The sequence below is a fragment of the Phalacrocorax aristotelis genome, chromosome 3 (assembly GCF_949628215.1).
Source record: "Phalacrocorax aristotelis chromosome 3, bGulAri2.1, whole genome shotgun sequence".
Classification (NCBI taxonomy): domain Eukaryota; kingdom Metazoa; phylum Chordata; class Aves; order Suliformes; family Phalacrocoracidae; genus Phalacrocorax; species Phalacrocorax aristotelis.
The window spans coordinates 123,824,657-123,851,888 of record NC_134278.1 but is presented as its reverse complement, the minus strand read 5'-3'; the positions used below and the strand labels follow the sequence as shown (position 1 = coordinate 123,851,888).

At 36.9% G+C, this 27,232-nt stretch overlaps 1 protein-coding gene across 1 annotated transcript in view; it reads left to right on the top strand.

Moving 5' to 3' along the window:
- Window positions 1–27,232, top strand: part of RYR2 (ryanodine receptor 2) — a 434,064-nt gene that overhangs the window by 179,124 nt on the left and 227,708 nt on the right. The window contains exons 11-16 of the mRNA XM_075089806.1: window positions 10,001–10,075; window positions 13,465–13,621; window positions 20,379–20,543; window positions 21,992–22,113; window positions 25,149–25,332; window positions 26,037–26,172. Of these exons, the coding sequence (XP_074945907.1) occupies window positions 10,001–10,075; window positions 13,465–13,621; window positions 20,379–20,543; window positions 21,992–22,113; window positions 25,149–25,332; window positions 26,037–26,172 (839 nt within the window). The remainder of the gene's footprint in view (window positions 1–10,000; window positions 10,076–13,464; window positions 13,622–20,378; window positions 20,544–21,991; window positions 22,114–25,148; window positions 25,333–26,036; window positions 26,173–27,232) is intronic.

Sequence of the window (27,232 nt, the reverse complement as noted above, 5' to 3'; positions counted from 1 at the left end):
TTTGATAAATTTTTGTCATCTTTACTGACTTAAAAACACTGTGAATGAAATGTGTTGATTTCTTTACCGCTGTTTTTTTTTCTGTAATCAGAAAAATTTCCTCAGGACAGGGTATGTTAAGGTGACTGCCAGGTCCTTCAAGGCTACTAATCTGGGTATTGATCTCATGTGTACCTGTCATGGTAGCCTAGAACTTAATTTATGGTTATTTTCTTGACTAAAGGAATCCTAGAATGGAAGTAGGGAAGTGATGACAGCTTGGTCTGTGTCTCTGCCAGTTAACTAATAAATCCAAATGCTGAGAAGACTGGCACTGAAAGTGGCGTGTCTCAGTGGAGTGATTACATGGGTGAATCAAATTCCTGCTTATTTGCTCTAATAAAATATACCCTAAGGTTCTTTTTAGTAGGCCAGTGTCATATGCTTTATTCCTACCTTCAGCCTGAAGATTGCTAAATGATAATGTTGATTTTGGAATAGTTTGTTTGATGCAGCATATTGGGTAGCTTCATTTCCATGACAAAGAAGGTGCTGTTCATTCATTTCCAAGTGAGTTTTCTTGGTCTGAAAATAAAAAAGTATTTTTAAAAATCTATTTTAGTCTTACTTGTAAAGGTAAGAACAAGACACTGGAAGATCTCATAAAATATAGCAAAAATCTTCTAGGAATTTTTGAATATTTATGAGAAAAACTTCAGAGTTTTCTTATATAGCTGCCAACCAATCCTTCCAGGCTATTTCTCATTTTTAGACAAGGGAATAGCTTTTGAACACAGAAGATGTTTTAAAATGCTGAGACTTAAAATGTGATCAGTTTATGTTTTCATTTTAGTTACTGTGTAATAGATCCATTACAGCTTGGAGTTTATTGCTGCTGTTATCCTCACCCTGACAGTGATGAAAAGATAAGATGATAAATAAATAGGATCCTAGTGTTTTCTCTTATTTCAGTTTAAATCCTGCAAAATTCCTTTTAAAAATTGTAGTTGCACTGTAATTGCAGATTTATAGGATGATCGAGCGCTTCAGTAATAAACTTTAATGCTTAAGAACACACTTAAAAATCTGTCTTTTTACAAGAGTAACATTAAATATAAACTGCAAGAAAGGAGTGCGAAGTTGCAAGACTGATCTGCTTGTGCATTCACAAGATGCATCTTCGTGCCCTATAACACAGGAGTAATAGGGTTTATTTCTGAAGTTCTGATATCGCTTTTCTGAAACTTTTAGATTATTTTTACTTATAAACCTAGCATATATAATCTATGATTACTTTTAATTTTATGGAGTTAGGTATAATCACTCTGTGCCCCCTACTTTCTGCTCTTCAATTATTAATAAATTTAGTTATTGCTTAAAACCTCTATATGTGTATCTCTAATTAGGACTCTTGCCTATTCAAAATAATATCTAAAAGGATAACTTGTGGCTCCTTTCAATTCTCAGTATCTATGCATACCTGATCTTGATGGGTGATATTTAACTGCTGGTAGAATTATATTAAAAAACACGGGTAATTTTGGCAGGTAGAAAATTGTAAGATAAATTTTTTCTTCTTTCATTTTAATTTCATTTCCCTAACTTTTGCATGTAAGGCATGGTAAAGGATGATATATTTGGAGTATCCTTTCATTGCCTTTTGAAATAGGCTGGTGAGAGGTTATTGTGGTAGTACTTGGTTTGTTTTGTTCCAGCATATGCCTGAAGAGCAGCTCTGCTCTACAGAATGGCGGTGCAAAGGACCACTGAGAAGTTGCATCTCTGCTGTGACCCACTAATTCCTCTATGTCATTTTTATTTTTCTACAAAGGCCTCTTTATGCCTTTTCAGATAAATAAAACATCAGAAAGTCCTAAAATCATAGTTTTACTCTACAATGTCACCTGGTATCTAATCCTGGGAATGGATAAATTGTTCTGATGTGAAGGATCTTCCTAGGTAGTTTCTAAAAATACTGCTGTTTTTCTCTGTTCTTAGGGCATTGGTACAGTTACATAAATTTGAGTATAGAAGTGTTTCAAAGTTTACCAGAAGTCCAAAAGAAAACACACATTCTCAAGCTGTTTATACTCTTGTGGAACAGCACTTAGCACAGTGGAGACCTATGATACAGTGACAGTGCAGACGCTGTATTTGTGATTAGAGTACCTAGCAAAGCTTCCTCCAAGGCAAGGTCATCCAAATCTGCACTGGAAAGGGCCTAGTGCAGTGGCAGAAATAATCATATAAAAAAAGGATATAAAATTCTCTCCTGTGTCTCACAATTTGTTCTGAATGTATCCTGTGTTTCCTCAGTTAATTGTTGGGCTCACGTCCCTCCATGTGGTCCTTAAATTGTGCTACAGTGATCACTAGACAGTGGGGTGGGACCTCTGTTTTTGGAAGAGGGGCTTTGCTATTGAGTGGCGAGATGCAGTTGCACAATGAGCAGCAGAAAAAGAGCAATGTTCAGGGCCAACTTTGACACAGGCAAAGCAGGTATTTGCCCAGGGTGAGAGACTGGTCGGGAGGATGATTTTGTTTCCTCCTTCAAAGCACTGAGATCCAGAGAGGTCCTTTGGCCAGTAATGGATAGCTGTAGTGTCGGTCCTTGCAAGCACAGCCCGCTCTGTACTGTCTTCTGGCCATGGCCCCTCAGTTCTGGAAAAGGGGGAGCTGTCAGGGGGCTGCAGGCTGCTAGAGCAATGGCTCCTCCCTTGCCTTTTCCCTCCTGGAATTGTGTTGTCTCAGCAGCACATACCTTCTGCCCTGGCAGCAGCAGGTACAGGCATATGATGGGGATAAGCACAGAGGGAAAGTGCCTGGGCTACTTACTACCAAGACTGTTGTGTCTTGGTGCATTTACACTTCCAGTGAAGATGGTACCCGGAAGAACCGGCCTGCTGCTGCTATCCAGCTGGATTTGGTTAAAAGTGCTGAGACATCTTGAGTTGTCCCTGCTAATGCTGCCTGTTACGTAGTGATACTTGGCTCTTGTTGTAACACCGGTGAGACATTATTCAAAGATTACAACCCTGACCTATACATAGTTTAAGACTACTTTGAGTAGTTTTGTAGTGGGAGACTTAGAGAACTGATTTAAACAGATTCTTGCAGTAGTAACACAAGAAAAATAGTAAAGTAGGATTTTATTGCATGAACGATTATATTTTTCCTAAAAAGATCTAGCTGGAATCAGAAACCTTAAAACAAATTGAATTAATTTTAGTGGATTATTCACCACATAGAGGTCAGGCTTCAGGCATTGGCACAGGCTGCCCGGAGAGGTGGTGAAGTCACCATCCCTGGGGATGTTTAAAAGACATGTAGATGTGGCACTTGAGGCATGGTTTAGGAGACACGGTGGTGTTGGGTTGACGGTTGGACTTGATGATCCTAGAGGTCTTTTCCAACCTTAATGATTCTAAGTCTCTAGGCTGGGGGGCTCCTACCCACTCAGAAATGTACTTCTCCTTGGGAAGCAGTTTCAGGTAGATTTTTCCCTGAAGTTGCTAGACTTAGTTTGCTTCGTAATTAAAAAGCATTCCAGTTGCAAGCAGTGTGGATAGAGATGTGTGTGGTTGTATTTTGGTTTACTTGATATTACAGTAGAAAAAAATAGTGGTATTGTCCTTAAAACACCAAAGGCAGAGTGGGAATGGCCCTGGTAGTTTTCACTCACTCTGACCGAGACAAAGAACAAAAAAGGAACAGGCTAAAATTTATGTGCAGTTTCACTGAATTAAATATAATTTACTGCACATTCTAGTTAGGTATGTTGCTGGTCTAAGGACAGTTTTTAAAGCCTTGTATATAGAACCCGTAAACTGTGGTTTTATTATTTAAAATGCTTTCATTATCTATAGTAAGCGAGATCTAAATTTGCATTTCAATTCAAATTTCAGAAGCATTTCTAGGTAGATCAAAAAATTAATATAGGTGTAGATATACAAGACAAGACATAGTACAATCAGCCTGGTGCTCTTCTGGTGGTTACTTTGATTCTATTTATCTTCAAAGCCAGGGGAAACTTCTGCAGCTGCGCAGCAGCTGTGAGTCTGTGTTTCATATAATCACAGAACCACAGAATCATTAAGGTTGGAAAAGACCTCTAGGATTGTCAAGTCCAACCATTAACCCAGTGCCACCATGCCCCCTAAACCATGCCCTGAAGCGCTGCATCCACACGTCTTTTAAATACCTCCATTTATATTGACTCCTTTTCCTACACTCTCTGCCTGCATGGTTTGTGGCCTGCCTTTGCTCACACGTGCTGATGGAGGCGGTGTGTCAGTTGTGCATATGGGAATGAGGCAGACGCACAAGGGTTTCCTTCATTTATGTATTTTTTCTTGAAATAAAGCATTGCACCCTTTCCCACCCTTTTCATCCTGTTTCATACATGAGAAAATTGTTAATAATTTTTAATACTCCTTTTTTGAGCAGGGCATTTAAATCACTGTTTTTATTACAGGTACCTTGAAAAGGTCTCTCCTTTCATTCGGCATCTTTTCCTGTTGAAATTGTGACACTTTTTTTTTTGAAACCCTTATTTGGTAATTATAGTATTGAGTCTTCACCTGTGACTTTATAATATCAAAGGAGTGAATAAATCTATTCTAATTATGGTGGAAGTTGGAATTTATTGCATGTATACCTTGAAATGATTTTGTGAAATTATTTACCACTGTTCCACTCTTTTAATTAAGGTTGTGCAGCAAAGATTTTAAAACAATTGTAATAAGCAAGCCGATTTTTTCCCCATCACAACTGAGTCAGTCAACAGCCCCCTTTTTTTTTACCATTCGGTTAAGAGGAATTATGTTACATTTTTGATGTTGCTTCATTCAGCGTGTCATTTTTATATTCCTGTTAAAATGTCAGCTATTTATTAATACATATTGTGTATGACTGTGGAGTTTGGGAGTACTTTGCATGGTTTTTTGTTTGTGTGGTTTTTTTCTTTGTTTTCTTTCCTTAGAAGTCCCCAAAAACTAATGGCACATAGCAGTGGAAGTATGTAATCAAAATTATTTGTGGGGTTTGTGTGTTTTTTGCTTTGTTTTGGTTTTTTTTTTTTTGTGATGCTTGCTCTTCATTATACCACCATCATTTGTGTTCTTTTAGAACTTCAAATCGACACAGGAGTAGGGCTGTGAGTATTCATAGTTCCCAGTGTAGAAGGGGGCCATGAATGCTCCCGTTGCAACTAATTTGCATTTTGATTTGCAATATGTATTTAAAAGTGGTGACTGCAGTGCAGTTTGAACCCTTCAGAAATATATGGTTACAGAAATAAATTACCTGTGTGAGAGAACAAAGTGCTCCTGGCTTTTGCAAAATATCATTTGAGGTGGAAGAGACTCCAATTTCTCAAATCATCTCAGAATAGGCTTTCGTGACAGAATGTGTATGGGTAGCCTAATTCAAGAAGCAGTTTTGTCATTCTTGCCTTTGAAACTTTCTTTGGGTTAAACATACTGCGTTAAGTCCTTTGTAAATTGTATTGAACATTTTGTGTTAGTCTCAGAAATGGATGGACAGGGTTGTGAAGTGATGAAAGTCAAAATCAATGTGACTTAGCCAATTTCAGCTCCTTTTCATTTTCATTTCTGTGCTATTTTCTTTAGACAGGTAAAATACAGGCTTTGATATGGCGTTACAAACTGGTGAGGTCGGTTGTACCCCAGAAAGGCTGGGATCTGGCTCTAGTGAAGGATTATTTATGACTGAAATGTGAACTCAGAAAGTTTTCATCCAGCATGAATCAATAACATTTCCCCATGCCCAAAACAATTCACAAGCCTTGAATAGTAAAGGTTGTGCTTCTATAAATTAATTTGAAAAAATCCATAGAGCTCTTTAGCAATTGTTTTTTTTTTTTTCAAATTAAAAATAGAACAGCCTTGCCTGTCATTGAAGAGAGTAGAACAATTTCTTTCCCTTGAACTTTGACATCTTATTTGGATTTATTAATTTGTTTATAATCCACGTACAATATTGTTATATTATTCATGCCACATTTATGGCACCCTGATTCGTTCCAAGTTAATGAGTTTTACTCCATTAGTTCCTTGCTATGGAACTTAGGATTTACAGGTTCTTGAACCAAGGCTACTTCAGCATTACGGAAACACTGTCATTTAATGTAATTTATTTTAACCTCATTTAATACCCATTTGTAGTCAGTGAATTTCACTAAAATGATTGCCCTCTCCCTTCCTAACAACACTTTAATAAGAATATGAATTCAATAATGATTCTCTGGGGGTTTGATATGCGGTAGTCTATTTTAGACCCATATAATTAATTCATTATTGTAATTGAAGATGAGAGATGCAGATATCAAGCTTCCTTTTTGATGTTTACCATTGCTTTGCCTCTACATCACATCTCAGAAGGCTAGAGGGGAGTGCTGGGAAGAAGCAAGCGGGAGCAGGAGCACGATGGGTTCCCTGGTTGGTGCTCCCAGGTGCTCCTGGCCTGGGGGATGCCCGGTGGGGCTGCTGGGGAGCGGCTGCGCTCTCCTTGGGTGCTCTACCTGCAGCCCCAGCTCCCTGAGAGGCTTTGGGTGATGAGTTCCAGCTCTAGTGGCTCTTTCTGTTAAGGGGAAGTAAACAGATTAACGGCATAGTCAGGAAAAGAATGATGTTTTAAATTTACCTTACAGTCATAGGTCAGACAAAAAATGACTTAGTTACACCAACTAATTAACTAGATTAAGTTATACAGTAAAGATGAACTGACAGTTCTCAAAGGTTCTGAATTCCTTATAGATATTTTCATTTGAAATAGAAGTGGTTAATATCCTTACTCCATAAATGTAGAATATGCAAATGAAACTGTTTGGAAAGAAAAGAAAAAAATGTCAGCAATTAGCGTTGTGGGTACGGCCTAGAAGTTGTAAGGGATCCCAAGCTTTCTAGGGGAAGACTAACAGTCATTGTAGCTCTTGTTGCCCTCTCTTCTTCTGCTGTTATTTGTACTTTGCTCATCATTTACGTTATTTATAATTACACAATAAGTTTCTGTAATTTGCAGGTTTTCTTTACTGTCTGGCAAGTAATGCGCATCTTCTGCGCACATTGAAACTTGAAATCCTACTTTTTGCATCCTTCCAATGTAAATCTGTAGCAACTCTTTGATAGTCAAGAGAATTTTTGTAGGTTATTCACACATCATTAAAAGCAATGTTTCATTTGAACATAGTAATATCAGTATCTGCTATGGCTTACCAGTGTCAGTTTCAGGAAGGATTAAAATGTTATGAATCATGCTTCCTTTTCAGCACTGACCTGTTGTCAAGAGTACATGAAAAGAAATAAGGCGCATCCTATCAAATAATGTTTTCATATAGAGCAAGTTTTAAGGACGTTGGTTTGAGCAATCTCAGAGCAGTTTACTACATTTATTTTAATGAAAGGAGTTAAAAATGAACTTTGGATTTCTTAGACAGAATAAAAAAGTATGAGATGGCTCCTTTTGCTTCCCTGTAGTGTTCCTTGATCCCCAGCCCTCCAGCCCCAACTTTCTCAGTCCCACCTCCAGATTGCTGTCATTTATTCTTTTGCCGAGGCTTGGCTGCTGCCTCGCTGACTTTTATCCCTCAGGTACTATCGCTGTCTTTCTGCCTTCACTCCTTTTGTTGCTACTGTCCCCACTCATTCATATGGAAATAAGGGACAATCCCAGGATCCTTTTTATTTCCTTTGGTAAACAAATCGTACATTTTTATTTAGGATTTCTTCCCTTCTGTGGCTTTCCCATTTTCTCATCTTACATGACCATTCCAAGACTGATAGCTCCCCTTTGAAAGAACAGAGAAAGGAAATAATGCATGGACAGTCACATAACAGAAAACTACTTCACCCATGAGAAGCCATTCTTTTAAGTTCAACATGGGAGGCTTTTTAGATGTTTAAAATGAGACTGGTCCAACTGCTATGCGTAATCCAAAACTAGCTTGGAGAGAGTACTCAGACTGAGAAACTGGTGACAGCTTCTGGTTTTCCAATGTGAGAAAGAACTTCATCCCTGAAAAGTAACAAGGTACCAACTTAAAAATAAAATTTTCTGATTAATTAAATTGTTTGCTTTGACTTGATTTCTCATATATTTAATGACTTGAAAACTGCTGAATAAAATTATTAATTTTTTTGTTATATGAGTGCAAGAATTCAAAAGCCAGGATGTAATCAGAATGTTTCGACTTTAAAAAACCCCATCAACCACCATCTCCTCCAGACCCCGCAAACAAACACCACCCCACCCCCCAACCCAAACAAACCAACCGGAGAGACACCTGATCTGTTATTGTCTAGATGTTACAACATAAACCCAGTCTGTTAGGTGCCAAACAAAAAATTGACCAAATGCCTGAAGAGAAGCGAGTGTGTGAACAGAGAAACAGCTGAATGCGAGATTGTTTAGCATTTGCATTTTACTATATTAATGAAGGTCAATTCAATAAAAAATAAGATTGACTTTGAATTTCATTCCATTCTCTGAGAGAGAGATGAGAGACTTACTAATACCTGTCAGCTGCTCCTAGCACCACAGCCATCTGAAGAAATAACTAATACTTGGAGAAAATACTGGATATAAAGTTGAGGAGAGGATTTGTACATGTTTATATATGCACCTATAACTTCTTTTTGGTACATGCAGCATGTGCCAGACTTTCTAATTAGACATGGGTCATGAATATTCAGTGTAAGTAGTTCTGTAATTGTAGTGAGGAATATTTATTTTCTATTTTGAATAATTTTTCCCCAGTATAATTTGTCTTCATTCATTTGCAATGTCTGGGAGTAGTAAACAGTAGGTATCTGATTCCAAAACTGTGGTCCTCAAAAAATTGCTTCTAACAAATAATGGGAAATGCCTAGAATTTCAATATTCATGGTCCATAAAGTTATGCCTCTGGCTGTTTTTGGCAGTGCTGGATCTTGGCTGAAGACCACAATGTTTACTAAATCCATAAGCTCTTCCAGGATACATAAAACTAAGCCATTCTTTGGCAGTGTTCCATATGTTTGGTCTGATAAGCATGGTGACAGCACTCCTTTGCATAAGTGACTCCTTTATTAATTTTCCCAAAGGAAAGGCCTAGGTTTTTAAATTCTGGCAGTGTCTTAGGGCAGAAATAAAGGTGCAGGCAGAAGCAGTCCAAAGAATGGCTGCCTAAATCAAGAGTGGAAGCGCTTTAATACTCATGACATTCCTCAGTATTTGCTTTAAAAAGAAACCAGGTTACCTAACCTGGGTCTTTTTGTGACCATAAAATCTAAACTGTTTTGTGGATCCAATATATATATCACTTATCTGTGCTTAGAATAATTGAGAAAAAAAAGCAACAACCTTTTTTTTAGGCTGAATTGCCTTTTTTTTAGAGGCACTTATATATCTGGGTATATGCTAGAGGGGTCACTACATACTAAAATTTGGAAATAAGCTGTTAACATCTGAGCTGTGTGAAGACTATATCAGTGTGGTTGTGAAACTTCAGGTGCTATGGTAATAAAATACAATGCCAAGTACGTGACTCTTCCTAATTCAGCGTAATAAGTTTCATTATTATTTTAATAGTATAAGCTCTGAGAAACCACTGCCTTTCTTGTGAGATCTATGCAGTGATCACAAACCTTTATCATCATTTGATATCTGCTTTTTTCTTAGAACTTGGAAATATTGTAATTGTGAGGTTATTGCTTCCCTGCCCCATCCCGGATTCTCTGTCCTTAAAACACTAAGGAAGATGTCTAAGCAAACACTGTATCAGTCTCGTTATGAATGTTGCAATAATGGATGTTAAAGACAATGAAAATAAAATTTGTTTGAGTAACTAGTTCTGCAGGTTTAATTGATAACAGCTGGTTTTGAATATGATAACCTTTGAATCTGACAGTTGCAATAATTGTTTTGGAGGTCTTAAAATGAGAGATGTAGTTAAAAGAACAAACAAATATGAATTCTTACAACAGAGCTGGACATTTAGCTTGTGCCTTTGCTTGGTTTTCAGAACTGTCCACTATGAAGGTGGTGCTGTGTCAATTCACGCTCGTTCCCTTTGGCGGCTGGAGACTCTAAGAGTTGCGTAAGTAAAATCTCTCTCAGAAAAAGAAGTCAATTTGTCAGGGCGCGTTTTCTATATTAAGAATATTGCTGTAAGATCAGACTGATAACTGTAAAACCAGACAGATAATACCAAAATAATCTTCAAAAAGTGCTTTATAACACTTTCCTGAAAAATTAAACAATTTCCCGTAGAGTGTGTGTGTGTTAGCACACACACTGTGTGGGTTTTGATGATTTTTTTTTTTGAAGATGTTGTAGCTGTCAGTGAATTCACAATTTAACTTTTTTACACATATAAGTGACATTTTTAAGGAAAACAGTTCTGAATATAAGAATTCATTTGTGCCACCCCCCGACTTCTTTAAGCCATTTGGATGTCTGTAAAGGCAAAAATTTACAGAAAAAATGTTACCTTGCATGAGCATTGGAATGATAGTACGGAATTGCGCCTTTTTTGTTAAGGTAACTGCACTGTAAAATTTCACTTAAATTTTTATGATAATATGTGCTTGTGATGAAATTTCTGGTGACTAATCAATGATTGCTTTTGAGAGATTAAATCAAGGCAGTTTAGGGAAAGGTTACACTCTAATGATGCTGCTTTCTGTTTGTGCATTTTATTTAATAGGATGATGTTAAATGTCATTGATAGGGCAGTGAGATTTCTGCTTTGGACTAACATTGACCTTGAGAGTGCACAACAATGACACTTAAGTGACAACAATGACACTGTGGAAGGATCTCTGGCTTTTCATTTTCCTCATTGCATGTGTTTCCCTAATAAACAGTGGTACTGGAACAAAGTGGGGATTTGAGAAATTACAGCTTCCTGTTACGACTGTCATACATCTCACTTTGGCAGGCATTGTATACAAACTTTTGAAGCATAAATATTTGAACATATATAAGGGAGAGAAATTGTAAGAACTGTCAAAACAACTAAGCAAAGGCAGTGGTAATCTTCCTTTTTAAGGAACATTATTTTTTTTAACCAGGAAAAAAAATCCAAATAAAATCCCAAGAATAACACCCTTTCCTACAAGTCCCTCACCTCCCTATTTCCCTGTATGATATTCTAGTAGCTATATACATTCATTGCTGAATTGCGGGCACATTCATGCAAATACTTAAATCTGTAACTTAGTGTATGCATGCCTGAAGTCCTCCATCAGCTCGAGTCCTTCCCAGAATGACTGTGGAGATAATATTAATTCTGGTAATTTTATATGATTCTGAAGGAATCGTTGTTTCTGAATGCTCCTCATTAGTGAAGAACTCTCATAAAAATCGTCCTGGCAGCCTGCATGTGCAGGCTGCTTCTTGGGATGCCCTGCCATGGGATGCTGGGGACTATTGCTCAGCATTCATTTCTTTTCCAAAAGGTGACAGGGATCGTATTTTCACACTGCAGAAAAGAATTTGTAGTAGTCAGAAATGGCTTCACAAGATACTTTCTGCTCAAAAGGCTTTTCTTATAAATACACATGAATTGTCCTTTTTCCTGTCGTGCAGGCATGAACTAGGGGCACAGCTCAATTGCACTACCTTTATTATTTACTTTTTCTTATGGTCCATAGCTATTGAGTCCAAGAGAAAATTGAATCAGACTAGAGAAAAAGCAGCTCCCCAGCATGGCCCATAATATGAAAGGTGCAGAGCTGATGTGTTTTACCAGACCCAGCAACACAATAGCTGAGATTCATGACCTGACATTTTACTTAATTGAGAAGCAGAAGCTGTGCTAGAACACTGATACTTAGAGGTACTTGTGTGGAGTATAATGATGTTGCTGTGTAGACAACAGAAAAAACAGAAATGCATTTCTAAGATATAAAGCTTCCATATTTCCTTCCTCCCCAAAGTCCTCTTCCCTTGACTTAAACAGAAGAGACAATTTAATTTACAAAAGAAAATAGCTGAGGGGAAAACCTCTTCATTCTTTTGGCCTCTTTGAAACCAATAACCAAAATGTTTTAGAAGTTTAATTAGTGAAGTGTAATAAATCCTGTTACAAAAGAGAAACCAGGTATTGCTCTTGCATTTAAAAACCTCCTGTACTTCAAAAACGTGTGCCAAATCAGTTATGCGTACTTGGCATACAGTATGGCCAACTCTTATGAAGACATCCTTAAACAGACGTGTATTTGTATTGAATAGGTCAGTCCTTTAATTTGCTACATGTACACATCAGGGAAAATGAAAATTACTTAAACCTGCTTAAGGGATTTTCACAATAGTACATGGCCATGTACAAGATGTATGCATAAAGCTTTTTTATGCTTTTAAAAGCTGTACCTGGAATGACTTTGAATGCATGTGAGAAGATGCAGTAACACAAAATTCTGCTATGGGAGTAAGTTTATAATCAGGTTAAGTTCATACATGCTTGTATATTTAATTGATATTATGTGAACACTTGTTGATAATTTTAAGCATTTCAAGCCACATTAGGCATAGAGAATTACCAGTATTTGTGGAAGCACATCAGAACCTCAGCAGTATGTCATAACTTCATTATGACAGGCATTTCGCAAACACAAATACATGATTTCCTCTCCAAAAAGCAGAGTGCACACACATCTAAAGTGTAAACTTTTGAAGATAAAAGACTGAAGAAAGTTTTGTGAAAATCCAGGAAAACATCCTTGCTGTGGTAACTTTCCAGTCTAAGGAACCTTCAAGAAGCCTTCTGAAAAGGCTTTGTGAAATGCATCCTCCTTAGTAATGCCTACACCAACTTGTCTTCAGGATTTAATCAGGAAGAGCAGAAGAGCTGACTTTTCAGTTTCAGACAAGAAGTTAGAAACCTGCAACCTGTATTTCAGCTTGAGGAGTTCTTGGGGAGCTTAGATAGAAAGTCTTTCCCTTTCTTCCTTCATTTCATCCTATAGAACATGAAGGATCTGGTCCAGTCTTTGCGTAATAGTTTTTAAAATGTATTTTATGAGGATTTTTATTTATATATTTGTCTACTTATTTTGCTGTTTTATTTTTTGCACGCTCTTCAAAGTGTGCCTAAATTGTGCTGACTGCTGAAAGGAGAGTGCTCTGGAAGAGCGAACAAACCCGGCTGCTGGTAGATGAAGTGTTGGGGAGGGAACTGGCAGATCTAAGCTCTTTATGTACAGCAGAAGACTCCTTTTCTGTAGGCGGTCTGTATCTTCTCTCAAGAGGAATTCAATCTGAACCAAGGCAGCCTGTGCAAAGGAAGAGGTTAAGATTACTGATTAGGATGCTTTTAAGGAGATAACCACAAAGTAGCCATTTTCTTGCTGATAATCCAACATTTAGAATTTTATCCTTTTACCAACTAGTTGGCAATATAATGCACTTTAAAATATTTTTGTCACTACTTAAACTCTATGTTTTGTTTTAAAAAACCCAAATGTTTCCTATGAACTTTCTTAGGTGGAGTGGCAGCCACATTAGATGGGGACAGCCATTCAGACTAAGACATATAACAACAGGAAAATATTTAAGTCTCCTGGATGACAAGAGTCTTCTTCTTACAGAGAAAGAGAAAGCGGATGTAAAATCTACAGCATTCTGTTTCCGGTCTTCCAAGGTATGGAATCAGTGCAGCATTAATGTAACTAGTGGTAATTCAAATCTCTTCAGGAAATAAGATTTAGCTATTTCCTATTGTGTGAATTATTGGAGCCTTCTACCTTTTCATTGATTTAAAAAAAACCAGCAAATCCTCAGTATAATTAATATATAGAAAGCTTCTTTTATCATACTCTCATTTGGTAATGCTGCTGGCCTGTTTGAGTGGGTTTTTTTTATTTATTTACTGCTTGCCCACTTTTGAACAGTTTCCTCATTTCTTATTTGTTTTCTGATGAACTTCACTGGTACTTTGCTGCTTATATCTGTTGGCTGACATGGGAAAATTTATAGTATTGTAGGTTATTTAAATTAAATTGGAAAATCAGTATTTCTTTCTTCTGTTACTCTACAGTAGTCTAATTTAAAGTTACCATGGTTTGAATTTTTGTTTGACACCTTCAATAAGCTTTCCATGTTCAGAACAGTACTTTGTACAGTGGGTAAACAGTTTGAAATGATACTATGGTAAATTCTTTAATACCCTATGGTTTCTTGGACTTTTTACCTGCAGCATGATATTGCTCAATTTTTTCCAACAATAATGTTGCTTTTTTAAAATTTATCTTTTAAAATATATAGTAATCATAAAAAGAATTATTCAGTAACTTCCCTGTAGCAGTTACTTTAGATAGTTTTAATTATTTGTCTGCTTGGGAAGATAAGAAATTAATACATACCTGAAAGCAGGTATATAGACTTTGGCACTCTAATAAAAAGGACTTCAGTTTAGGTGATTGAGATCCATATTTTTAAACCAGTTAGAAAAGCCATAGAAATACTTAAATATTTTAAGAAAATGCAGTGCAAATATATTGGGGAGTCCCTGTTGCAGTTAATATAGATCTCAACAGTTCTCCTTTGAAGCAAGAGATAAAATAATTCATTCACTGATTCTCAGGATGGAGTCTTCAGTTGGGGTTACTCCAGAAAGGGTGGATTATTTAGTCCAAAAAATACTTGAAGGCAAGACCTGTTATCAGTACAGAGAGTACCTTATGTTGATATGGAGAAGCAGGTTGATCTCTGTTTTTGAAGTAGCATACGCACATGTGTTTTGGAGATTAGACAATGTTGTTGGGGTCTTTTTGGTGGTTTGTTTTTTTTTTTTAAACCCAAGTTTGGAAGACTTATTTGGAAGTATTTTGAAGATTTATCTTTTGAAGTGGTTTTGTTGTACCATGTTCAAAATAAAAAGTTAAAATTTTTTTATTTAGTTGTTTTTAAATGACCAAATCTCGTCTATGCTGAGCAAAGCAGAGATAAAAGGCTTTGGGGCATGTAGAAACATGTTCTGGTAGTCAATTCTCGAAGCAACGTGAGAGTATTTTAAGAGGGGTCTATATGCTTATCAGACAGATATAATCTTACTGATATTTAAATATGGATTTTCAAAGAAATTGGAAGCGTGGCAGATCATATTTGATGTTAATTTTGTGAATATCAACATTGATTTTGATTAAAGATATATTTGGAAGGAATTATGGAGATGCCACAGGGGAGGAGTATATGGTTTGCTCTTCATTGCTGAGGATGAATCCAGTCTCCTGCTTAGGACTTACTAAAGTGTACGTTGCCCTTTATTAGGATACAGGCATTAAAAAATTTCTGGGTGCCTTCCCTCTCTGGAAAAGCGTGTTAAACAAATATTTCAAAATTATAGCAGTCCTAGAAAGGTTTCTGTAGAGAAGGTAAGCAGCTTTAGGGGTCTATTTTCCTCCAAGCGTGTATGGACACCAACCTTTCACTTGTGCTGTTGTATGCAGTTAGCCCAAAATAATTATTCCTGGATAAGAGGCAGCCCCTAATATTCTCTGTTGAATACAGAGCTTTAATAGTGGGAGTGTGTCATGTGGCTAGATCTTTCTTATAGCAATTTCAGTCCTTCTTTTTGCAACAGTCATAAGTCTTCCTTCTACTACCTGACAAGCAGTGGAAGGAAGAGTTGTGAAGATCCCACCTGTTGTGCTATAGATAAATCAGCTCTAAATACAGAAAACCAGGTATGAGGGAAGAATACACTTATTTGCAGTGTTAAAGACTTGGTTCTTTCAGGCATGTGAGTAAGTGATAATTTCAATATCCAAATGAAAAGCAGCTCTCATAGTTGCAGAGAAAATATTAAAAATGTGTCCCCTGTAAATCTGAAGATTCAGATGCAAGTATAAATGTTCAACATTTATTGTTGTTTTTAACATTATTTGCGAGGGCTTTACTCATAATTTTAAACACATTAGCTTGTCAGTAGTGCATTTAAAAAAATAAGCTGAAGAGGACTGAAGTTTTTTATAAGATATCTTACATGAGCCATAATACTTTTCTCAGATGCTCAGAGTAGCGCACACATATATATACACACATATGAACTGTTGGGCTTTTTTTCTTTTGCCAAAACACAACATTCTGGCACAGAAGTTGAAAAATTAGATCAGAATTTTCTTGTGTTAAAATTCTTTAAATATCTCAGCAAAATAAAGGAATGTGAAAGCTTAAAAACATCACAAGCCAAACAGCACTCAGAAGATACGGATAATCAGAAGAGCTAACAGTATCTTCTTTTTTTTTTTTTTTTTTTTTTTCCTCTGGTAATTGGGCTTTATGCTCTGGTTATTATCTATTAACCTAGTAATTATCATAAATGACAATTATATTAGCCTTCCAAGCACCTGAAATTCAGAAAATTCTTTTTTACTCTCTTGTAGTCTTGGTTCTCCCAGCACAGGATGCCACAGATACCTACAATTTATTCCCCAAATATATGACTCTTTTATAGACTTGGCTTTGTAGTGATTAACTTCTATGGATTTTTATCTCTTGCATTTGCTAAAAATTGATTCTTTTTGATAAAAACTATTAGCTTAATATCACTTTTCCACTGAGAAAAGTTAATTTTCCTACTTCAGATATGTTTATACATTCTGTATAAAGTCTGCTTTTCCTGTCCGCAGTCTTTTCCAGTGGACAGAAAGACATCAATTTTAATACAATTTTATGGCCTGTATTTATATATCTTCACCTGTTCTTTAATAAAATTTAATAGGAAATAGATGAGTGTCAGCTTAAAAAGTAGTCATGGATTAGCTTCTTCCAGACAGTGAGATCTGCCAGAATGTCAGTCCTGAAGGTGTGCCACAGGAGGTATAGGTTAAGTCAGAGGACAAGAGATAAAATTGAAAGAACAGGTCTTAATCATGGGAATCCTTTTCGGATTGTTATAAGGAACTAAACAGACGCATTAGAGTGAAATAACACGTTTAAGGCTACGCTTCATAGAATAATTTTTTTCAACGTTAAGATAAAACCATTTAAAATTGTGTTGTGCATTTAGCGCACAAAAATGTAGGAATATTGGCTTGTATTCTTGTATGCATGGAATAAAAATTGTTTATAAGGAGCACATCCTTCTGGGGGAAATCTGGCATATTTTTCAATAAACCTGTTCATTTCCGATGCATTGTTGTTGCTTTGCATTACTGAGGTGGCTTACAGACTGTGGCAAAAACCAGTTGTTTGTGTTTGTTCCAGTGTAATGAATCAAGATGTTTGATCTTTGTTTAGAAAAAGTTGATGGTCTGAGAATGGGCCTAGACTGCAAATAAATCTGAAGCTTTTCTTTGTAAATATGCTGTAGGAAGAAGTAGCAGATGGCCATGAAATGACAGGTTATGGTAAGAGTGTAGTGGCTGGAAACCTGCATCACGTAATGTCTATACCAATATGCAATTACTAAATGGTAAGATGGTGATTTCTGATGTTTTTCAGATCATGATTTTCACTGCTGAACTATTTTACAGTAGATAATGAGATTGATTCATTATATGTACTTTCTCAACTATCTGCTGTTTATGGGCATGAATCCAGCACTCCATTCAAATCTTCCCCTTTGTAAACAATTTGTGGTTCCTCTTCACTCCCCCAAAAAAGCTCAGTGCCTTGAAGTTCCCAGATGAATGCTCTAATGCCTGCTGCCCCCACACCATCCCCTAGCTTTCCATCCTCTCACCTATATTCAATCCAACTTTTACTGTATGTTTTCCTGGCTGCTGTGTTTATTTGCAGGAAAAAGCTCAACTGAATGTGACTGAATTCAGTCTGGGCTCTAAACTTACAGGCGGAACTGTCAGTGTACTTAAGTAGGTGAGGACAGTGATCTTGTCTGGCAAATTGTTGGCACTGCAGTTTTTGTGCTAAGTAAATTTAATGTTAATTCTAATTAGAATGAAGATTGCAATATCAAACCCCTTCAATTTCTGTTATAGTCGGTAGACTTGAAAGAAAGTACAGAATAACATTTTAAATTAATAATCCTTTATTTTTTGACAGAGATTTAATAGAAAATTTGTGAATTCATATATTCATGTCCTAAGAAGTTGGTTGTGAGGAGGAAGACTTGGAAAAAAAGAAAATCTTACAATGTAAAAACACAGTATGTTCACACAGGTTCACAGTCTCTTCTAGTTATGAAGATAATTCAAAAGACTAGAGCTTGAAATCAGGCTGTCATTTCTTCATATGATAGCTGGACCTAATTTAGTTTTTCCTGTATCATCATTTGTGTGCAATGTCCCATTATTAGTAGCTTTTCAATTTCCAACTATTATTACATTCAGGTTGTTTGTGTTAGCTTTTGAATTGAATACAAGAATTGAATACAACATTTAGAGAAAAGAAATGACCAAAATAATGAATCAATAATGAAATAGAAGCAAGCAATAACTCCTGGATCAGCATCAGATGTATTAATAAATCAATTATTACCATGTATCAATGGACAAGATTTTAATAAGAATTTCAGCACTTAAGAAATCAGGCATTTACAAGATAGTGAAATTAACATCTGTATCCAGAAACAGTTCAATAATCTGAATTGATGAATATATTACATCTGGAAGCTTAATGTTATGAAAAGCAATAATAAGAATTTCACCTAAGTATTAATTAAATAATTATTTTTTAAAAAGTGCTTCAAAATGCATTCATAATTGTAGGGTGAAAAACTAGTTACATGACATCTCCCTTTACTTAATAAATGCTTTTTAAAATCCTGTAATACATTAGAGATTGTTTTCTTTTCCTTTCAAAACCCACTTGTCATCTTTTACTGTGAAGATGTCTTCCCAAATTGTCAAGGCACGTGTGCAGTGTAGTCATTCTCCTAATATTTCCTGGTTATAGTAGGATGGGATGTTGAGAAATTTTTGTCTCATTATTTGTAACTTGACTCTGAGCAACTGAAGGAAGTGGCTTGTCCCCTACTGCTGATCAGGAGAAGCAGAGAAGGTTGAACCTGTATTTTGTTAAGAGGATCATCCTGCACCCTGAATGTATGGCCCAAGATAGGCCTGCAATTTGCACAGATGATTTTTTGTTTGTTTGTTTTTTTCTTTTTTTGAACAGCGGTGAAAAATCTGGGCATGTCTGATCATATACAGAAGCAGAATACAGGGAGTTATTGCACTGGTGAACCTGCCTGCACTGTTGAAGTTGTGAAAGGGAGAGTAAAACTACAACTGCAGTATTACAGTAGCCTCAGCCTCAGCTGCCTCAGCTTCAACTGCAACAATTGTGATGCGTTCCCTTTCCTCCCAGAAGAAGGATGAATAGTTACTATATCAATAACTTGATCACATAAATCAGAACTAATGAGTCAAAGTGGTTTTGGTTACTCTCAGTGGAGAAGTTTTTTTGTCTGAAATGGAGCTAGTGGCGAAAGCCTCAGGAACTTGCAGTGAAGGAGGTCAAAGTCCCCTGAGAAGTACTGGGCACAACTACGTTAACATCCTTCCTACAGTTAACAAGATACATACTGATTTTTTGTAACATGTTTTTGCCGTGCTTCTCGCTGGATTTAACAAGTAGTGCAGGCACACATGAGATATATCAGTCAGTTGAACTATATGCTTTTGGAGAGGTTAAATGGATGATCTGCCATGAACCAGAGTGCATAGGCTGTTTGTCTTACAACCAGATGTCTGTGGGGAAGGAGTTGGTTCTTAGACAAGCTAGGTGTTGGAGAACACTTCAAATTACAGGTACAAACTATAGTATTTTGGGGGATACTAAATTTTCTCTCATGAAACAACTGCGATATCTGTATAGGATGCCAGCTGGACTGATGCATGGCCAGGCCATTCTTCTTTTATGGCATGTCAATAGGCGAGTCAGAAACACATGGAAATGGATTTCTTTTCTCAGGAAATACTGATTTGCCCAACTCATTGTTGGGCAGTAATGGGCAGTGACCAGTTAAAGACCATCTCTCTGTGACAGCTGGAAATCAATTGTAGGGAGGTACTCATCTTTTCCAGGCTGGGGTGATGTGTGGAAAAAATCCCCAAGAAAAAGCTTTTGGAGGTTAATGCCTGGTTCAGCTAGGGGATTCAATTAATTTGGTTTCATTTTGTAAGCTTTTATGTTTCAGTAATGACATGGATGCTCAATTATGATCCTAGTTCTTTCCTAGGCAGGTGAAATGAATATTCCTTGCTTTCCTAGTGTAATAAGCTAGATTTTTGTGTAGATGGGATCTCTCTCTCTCCATCTTTTGGCTAAATATTTAACGAGAAGTTACACTTTTGCCACTTTTTAATTGTTTCATTAAAGAGGGATCTTGAATCAGGTCCTGTTCTGGACAATTGCCTAGTATTCAATATATTACACAAATATTAACAAGTTGGTTATTTTTCTTGTATATTTTTTTTCTTCTTCTTCTTCAGGAAAAGTTGGACATAGGGACAAGAAAAGAGGTGGATGGAATGGGAGCACCTGAAATAAAATATGGCGATTCAATATGCTTCATACAACATGTAGATACAGGCTTATGGCTCACGTACCAGTCTGCTGATGCAAAGTCAGTAAGAATGGGTTCTGTGCAGCGGAAGGTAAGACTGTAAATAGGAATGCATTTCGTTCAGTCACAGTCTGATAGGGCAGGGGGTGAAAATGAAGGGAACTACAGGAGACAGCAATTTCTGGGTTTCAAATATTTTAAGCATGTCTTTTTTTCATTGTGAAATTTTTTTTCTTTTTTTCAGTCACACACTGAAAAGTGACATGATGTACTGAATTCTTAAACTGAAAGCCAAACCAAGTGCATGTGTTGGCCTATAGACATTAATCCACAAACACTGATAAATCTGGATATACTGTTTGTCAAACTAAAATATTAGTATTAGCCTGTAGAATATGCTAGAACTCCTTTCTTCAAAATGCTGTAGTTTAGATTAAGGAGGCTTTTAGTTCAAAGTCTTTTCTTTCCACGTGGTGAGCGTATTACCGTTTGGGCTGGAACATTCAAGTCTTGCCCCCTGAGGGATTCCTTCTTTTAAAGAATAAGCATGGCCAAGCAGGATGCTAGCTCAGCATAATAAAGTATACATAAACACATCTTCGAGAAGCTACGTTTGTGTTAGTGTTCACTGTAAATGTATAACTGTGGAGGAAATTATTTCTCAACAAGGAGAAAATGTTTTAGCCTTCTTTTAAAAAATAAAGTAAAATAAAATGTGATGTTTATCCACACCTTAGTATTTTCTATGACTGTTTTACATGCCAGAATGACAAAGCTAGATCAACGCCTGGTATACCTGGATGGTCATGCCTTAAAATTTTCTATTTATACATATATAAAGTTTGCCTGTATCATATGTGTGTATATCTACACATATATTCTAGAAATATTTTATATAAAAATAATATATATAGGAAACAGTGTTTATATACAAGTAAAATTTTACTACTAATAATACTAATATAATTTATAGTACTTGTAATACATAATTGAAAATAAGATACATTATGGAATAATGTAGTAATGTAAGTAATTTAAATAGTTTGTGTGTATGAAAGAAACATTTTTACCTGAAATAGTTTAAAATACTTATGTATATTAGACTGAATACTTTCAGAGGCATAACTAAACATGAAGAACTTGAAGTTAATGGTAGTGACTCAAGGCATAGTCAGAAAAGAAGGCCAGTAACATTCTTGGAAATCAGGACCAGTAAAGAATACCCAGTTTGATTTTGTAGTTTAGGGACCTGTTGCTCTTTATGGAAACTCTTTTTATGATTGACAAAACCAAACAACAAGCAAAAATCCTTAGACTTTTTTTAATAAAGTATATTGTTTACAGAATCTGTGGCTTTGAGATTATTATTGCACAAATGTGTCCTTGGACATGAGGAATTAAAGCATAGGATTATCTGTTTTTAATTAAATTCTTTGTGTGTGACTTCATCATTTCTGAACTGCCTTACTATGTGAGTTTTTGTACTTATTTGTGAATAATTCATTTCTCAGTGATTTTTTTAAAATTTTTGTATTGCAGGCAATAATGCATCATGAAGGTCACATGGATGATGGTTTAACATTGTCCAGATCTCAGAATGAAGAATCCCGTACAGCACGTGTCATCCGTAGTACAGTCTTCCTTTTCAACAGGTTTATAAGGTGTGCTTTTAAAATTATCTTTTCATCCCTTTTCTTTTTTTGTTTTCCTCAAAGTGGCCATTAACACAACAGTGAACAATTTAGTCCTCAGAAAAAAACAGATGAATACTTCTCAAACCAGACTTTATGCCAATTCTTTGTGTTATCTGCAGAGATGTACCTTGAGAGGCATTGGTCAGTTTCTTTACTCTATCTTCTAATATTACTTTATTGTCCAACCTTGATTTGAATGTATAAACATACCGAAAATGCAAACAAACCATAAAAGAGACAATTTTGCTTGCCAAAATTTGCTCGAAGTCATGCGATGCATCATTTAGTACTTTCTTTTCTAAGTATGGTTTTAAAAGTGCTGTTTCTTTAAAAACCTGGAAGAAGGAGATAACTGTATAACTACAAACTTGTACAAGACACAAATATACTGAAGAAGTTCACAGTGTCAAGAAAAAGTTTTTCTTAAACGTATGAAATTACTTTTTTTTCTACCCTCCCATTACACTTTTCTTATTTGTTCCCGTTTAATGCTACTTGTTTCTTTAGTATTTTGCAACAGGTAAAACATTTTATAGTATTTTAGCCATTTAAAAATACTGCCAGATTTATGCAATTTGCATTTATCTTCCTACTCCAAATGTCCTCCTAAATAACACAAACAAAATGCTAATTCTCAAATGTCTGTGACTTCAGTAGGTGATGAAAGGCCCCTCTCCTCAGTGTAGCTGGCATTAGAAAAAGGGTGATATGCCATAAGACTATGTGGAATGGTAACGATTTCATAGAAACTTATTTGTCACAAGAGAAGAAAATTTGGGAGGTGGTGACCTGAACCAACCATGTCCTAAATCAGTGCACAGCTGAAGACAGAGACATGTCAATTTGTTGAGAAACATTTACCCAGGTACTGAAATAATAACAGAGAAAAACACCTGTCAGGAGAATTTCCTACTATATGACATTTAAAATACAAGAGAAATGCAAGCCCTAGGTCGCTTTGTAAATAATACATTTTCTTCTAAGAATAATACATTGGCTTCTAAGAAAGCCATAAAAGATAAGGACAGATAAAGGCAATTTAATGATAAGGTTTCACAAATCAAAGTACTGCTAAATTACAGTGGAGATTTTTGCAGAGTGCACAGGGAGTCCAAGGTAGTATTTAACTATTTAGTTTTGGCAGGATGTTATTCCAAGAAGAAACAGCTGAACTGGAGAGGAACAAAATTATCCTTATAAATGTGTGCCCCAGTTCTTTCCCATGAAGTCAGTAGAAAAAATGCCCTTCAGATTATATGTTCACAATAAAAATGTTTTAAAGATAACTTTCGTAGATATCTTTTTGAAACATAGCATTATTTATTCTTCAGCAGTAGATTCATACTGAATTCATAATGTTTCCTAAATGTGGTTTTCCAGCACCAGTTCACCATTTGAGATGAAAATACAGTGACATGTCAGTGAAAAAAACCAAACAAACAACCAAAACCAAAACACCCCAAACCTACCAACCAACCAAAAATTGTTCTCCCCTGTCTGTCCCACCGCACACCCCCATATCAGCGTTGTCTTAATCCAGCAAAAAGCAGAGTGTAAAATGGGGCTTCTGCTCCATATCGTGGCCTGGAGGGGAATCAGGGTGCTGTGCAGCTTGGGAGAGAGGACTGGCGAGGGTGGTCATGGGTCAGGTTGCCTGGGATCTTTGGTGCCTCTTATGAAAGCAAAGAGGGAGATGAGCGCAGGGCTGGGAGGGTGCCTGTGTGGACCTGGTGGGCTCCACTGCCAGCTGAAGCATAAATGGAGTGTTGGTGAACAAAAAAAGGACCTCTTTACTACATAGCTGGGTTTTACTCAAAAATATGCTAGCAAAAACCCCTTTTTACAATGGCAGACTTGAGAATGAGTCAAAAGAGAAATTGTGTCGAATAAGCCCCCTCCTTCTGCTCTGCCATGCTGTGTGCCAGCAGGGTGGGCCCCTCCCTTCTGGGCTGCTCCCCTCCCAGAGCTGCTCCCCTCCCAGAGCTGCTCCTCTCCCAGCACTTCATGCCCTGGCTGGCTCCTGCAGAGTTTCAGGATCCTCCGGATCTTTCCCTCCCCTCTGGGCATGGGCGCTGTGTTCGCAGGCCCTCAGCTCCCTTGGTTTCTTTTCCCCTAATGGCCCCTCCTGCTCCTTCCAGGGAGTTCTGGTGGGCCTCCTGCAGCTGGGGCAGGCCTGCTGCCCTGCCCCTGCCCACCACCGCCTTCCTGAGGGGAGCTGGGGAGGGGCAAGGGAAGACCTTTGCCTTCCACTTGCTACATGTTGTGGGTGAGCACTCAGCTGCAACACCTGCAGCTCAAGAAAGATGAGAGTTAAATGGAGGAGAAGGGTATATTAGGGGTCCGGAAAGCACAGTGCCGAGGTAAAATTGGATTGTGGGGTTTGTCGGGGATTCAGCTAAGCAAGGAGCATGTGCAACATGGATGAGAGTGGTCTGCCCCCCACTTCTAGATGATGGCCACAGACTACAGCAAGGCCAAACTTGAATTGTTTATCAGGGAAACAAAAAGGCTAATGAAGTGCCAGGACAGAGTGTGTGGAAGAGCTGCATCTTCCAGCACTGAAGATGGTTTAAGAACAGGTTAGACACACACCTGAAGAGCCTGTATGGACTAGCTGGGCTCTATTCAGCACCATAGGACTGATCAATGGACTTCTGCCCATTCCAGTCTCATGATGCTTTGAATGGGTTTACAATATTATTTCTTACCTTTTGGTCTGTCTCTGATACTGCTAAATGCATAGGTAGGGCATTGTAATGTGTTTTCTGGATTTCAAAAGTATTTAAAGGAAGCAACATTTTTGATGCTTCCTCCTGTTAGGAAGGGAGCAGTGGATCATTAAGTGGAGAATGGGGCAGACGTAAATCATTGTTGAGAAGTTACGTAGCTGTCAGAAAATGAATGGAGCTTTGACATCTAAACAAACTTTGCTTTTAAACCAAAAAACGGTTTAAACAATTACATCAATTTCCAATATCAGGACACTTTGCATCTTATTGTAGGGGCCTTGATGCTCTCAGCAAGAAAGTGAAGTCTTCCACCGTCGATTTGCCTATTGAGTCAGTCAGTCTGAGCCTTCAGGACTTGATTGGCTACTTTCATCCCCCAGATGAACATTTGGAGCATGAAGACAAACAAAACAGGCTCCGAGCACTGAAGAATCGCCAGAACCTCTTCCAGGAAGAGGTACTTCACTCAGTTTTACTCCTGATTTTCCACCATGTTGTCTGCAAGTATTCTCTCTCAGTGTCTGTAACATTGATGTCTAATCTGCTTGCCGTGGTGGTTTTTTTTTTTGGTCCTGTAAGAGTCAAACTATTTGCTACATTTATAATCTCTTTAGATCTCTTAATTTTCTTGTATAATTAAAGAAATACACTTAAGACCTTACTTCCTTTTCCTTTTTTTAAAAAAATAGATATTCATGTGACCTAGTGCCCTGGATTCTAACCATAATTTACTCCTCGTGTGAATTAGTTTCTTCTGTTATAGTTTAATCTCTTGATGCAGAAGGATGTTTTTGTTTAGTTCTGCTTTGTCTTTTATTTAATGTTGTCTGTTATTTCTCCAATAGTGATAGTTGCCTATAATTAGGCAGATGCTTAAATGCCTTCTAGAATAGAAACTTGCCTAAAATTATGTCAGGAATACTATTTATTTTTTGGTTTATTTTGACCATTCTAAATGGTAAATTTTTATTATCACAGTCAAGGAAAACTTTTCCATAGGGATTACTTGTTTGACTTGTCTGATTCCATGTACATATTCTTGGTGTTGCATATGCTGCCTTTCATGTTTTGTTTTTCTTAGATTTCTGAAAATCTTATGTGTTTGCACCTAAACAATACTTTTTTTTTTTCTCTGACAATCTGAGCCTTTCCATTTTTTAGGGTATGATCAACCTTGTTCTTGAATGTATTGATCGCTTGAATGTATACAGTAGTGCAGCTCATTTTGCAGATGTAGCTGGGAAGGAAGCTGGAGAAGCATGGAAATCTATTCTGAATTCTTTATATGAATTACTAGGTAAGACATATTATAGATTACTTTGATTGTATTAGCTCAAAATAATACTCAGATGAAAAAATCCATGTACCTCTTTTAGTATAGAAGACTTTCCACTGTGTAGAAATTTAGGATACAGAGTAAACAAGATTTTTGCATTTCCAGGTCCTTGCATGTGGTTAAGAATAAAATACAGAGAAAGCACTGAAATAATGTGATTTTTCTAATAATAGTTATTATGATAAATAATATGACTTCAATTAAATGAAAGGTTGCTTTTACATATTATTGATGTATCTTGTATACTGCCCAAAAATCTATGAAAAAAATATATGTAAATATGTCATTCCTGTGTTAAGGAACCATGACATTGTGGTCAGTTTTGTAGAAGTCTGTGATTTTTCACACGTCTGGCTGCAGAACTGCAATATAAACCTAAAGCTTCTATAACCAAGACCTCTCTTATTAGTCAGTAATGACCAGTGACTGTAGCATTATATGAGGATACAGCATGCCATGGAAAGATACACTCTTTTAGATGTAGTATGTCACAAAGGTCTTTTCCACCTGCAGTCACTGAAACTCTCATAATGCCTTCTGTAGGTATCTAAGGTGTCGGTGTCCCAGTTGAATTTCTGTTTAGGTAGTAGCATTTAATTGCCTGATTTGTTTTCTCACAAATTTGAGTTGCATTTGTTATTTATGCTCTACTATGACTCATTATATAGGGTTATTAATCCACTACTATAGCTGCCTGCATACTCACTCCTGCTGAGTTATTAATTGTCTACAAAAGGAAACTGTGCTGCCTCAGAGACCAATTCCTTCCTCCTCTGTCATCAGGCTTTCTCAGTGCCATAAGTAAGCCTAAATAATAATGTTAACATTCACCTTAAATGACTGAGGACAGTAATGTGTCCCCACTATTAAGCAGTCCTTTGTGCAGGCTGCACACTTGTGCCTATGCTGCTTTCTTTCTGTTACACACCAGCTCTAATGTGAGGGCCTCCTTGCCTTTGAACTTGCACGTGTTTGGGCAAAGTCTTCATGGAGGATTATTATCTTACTTTCTAGTAAAAGA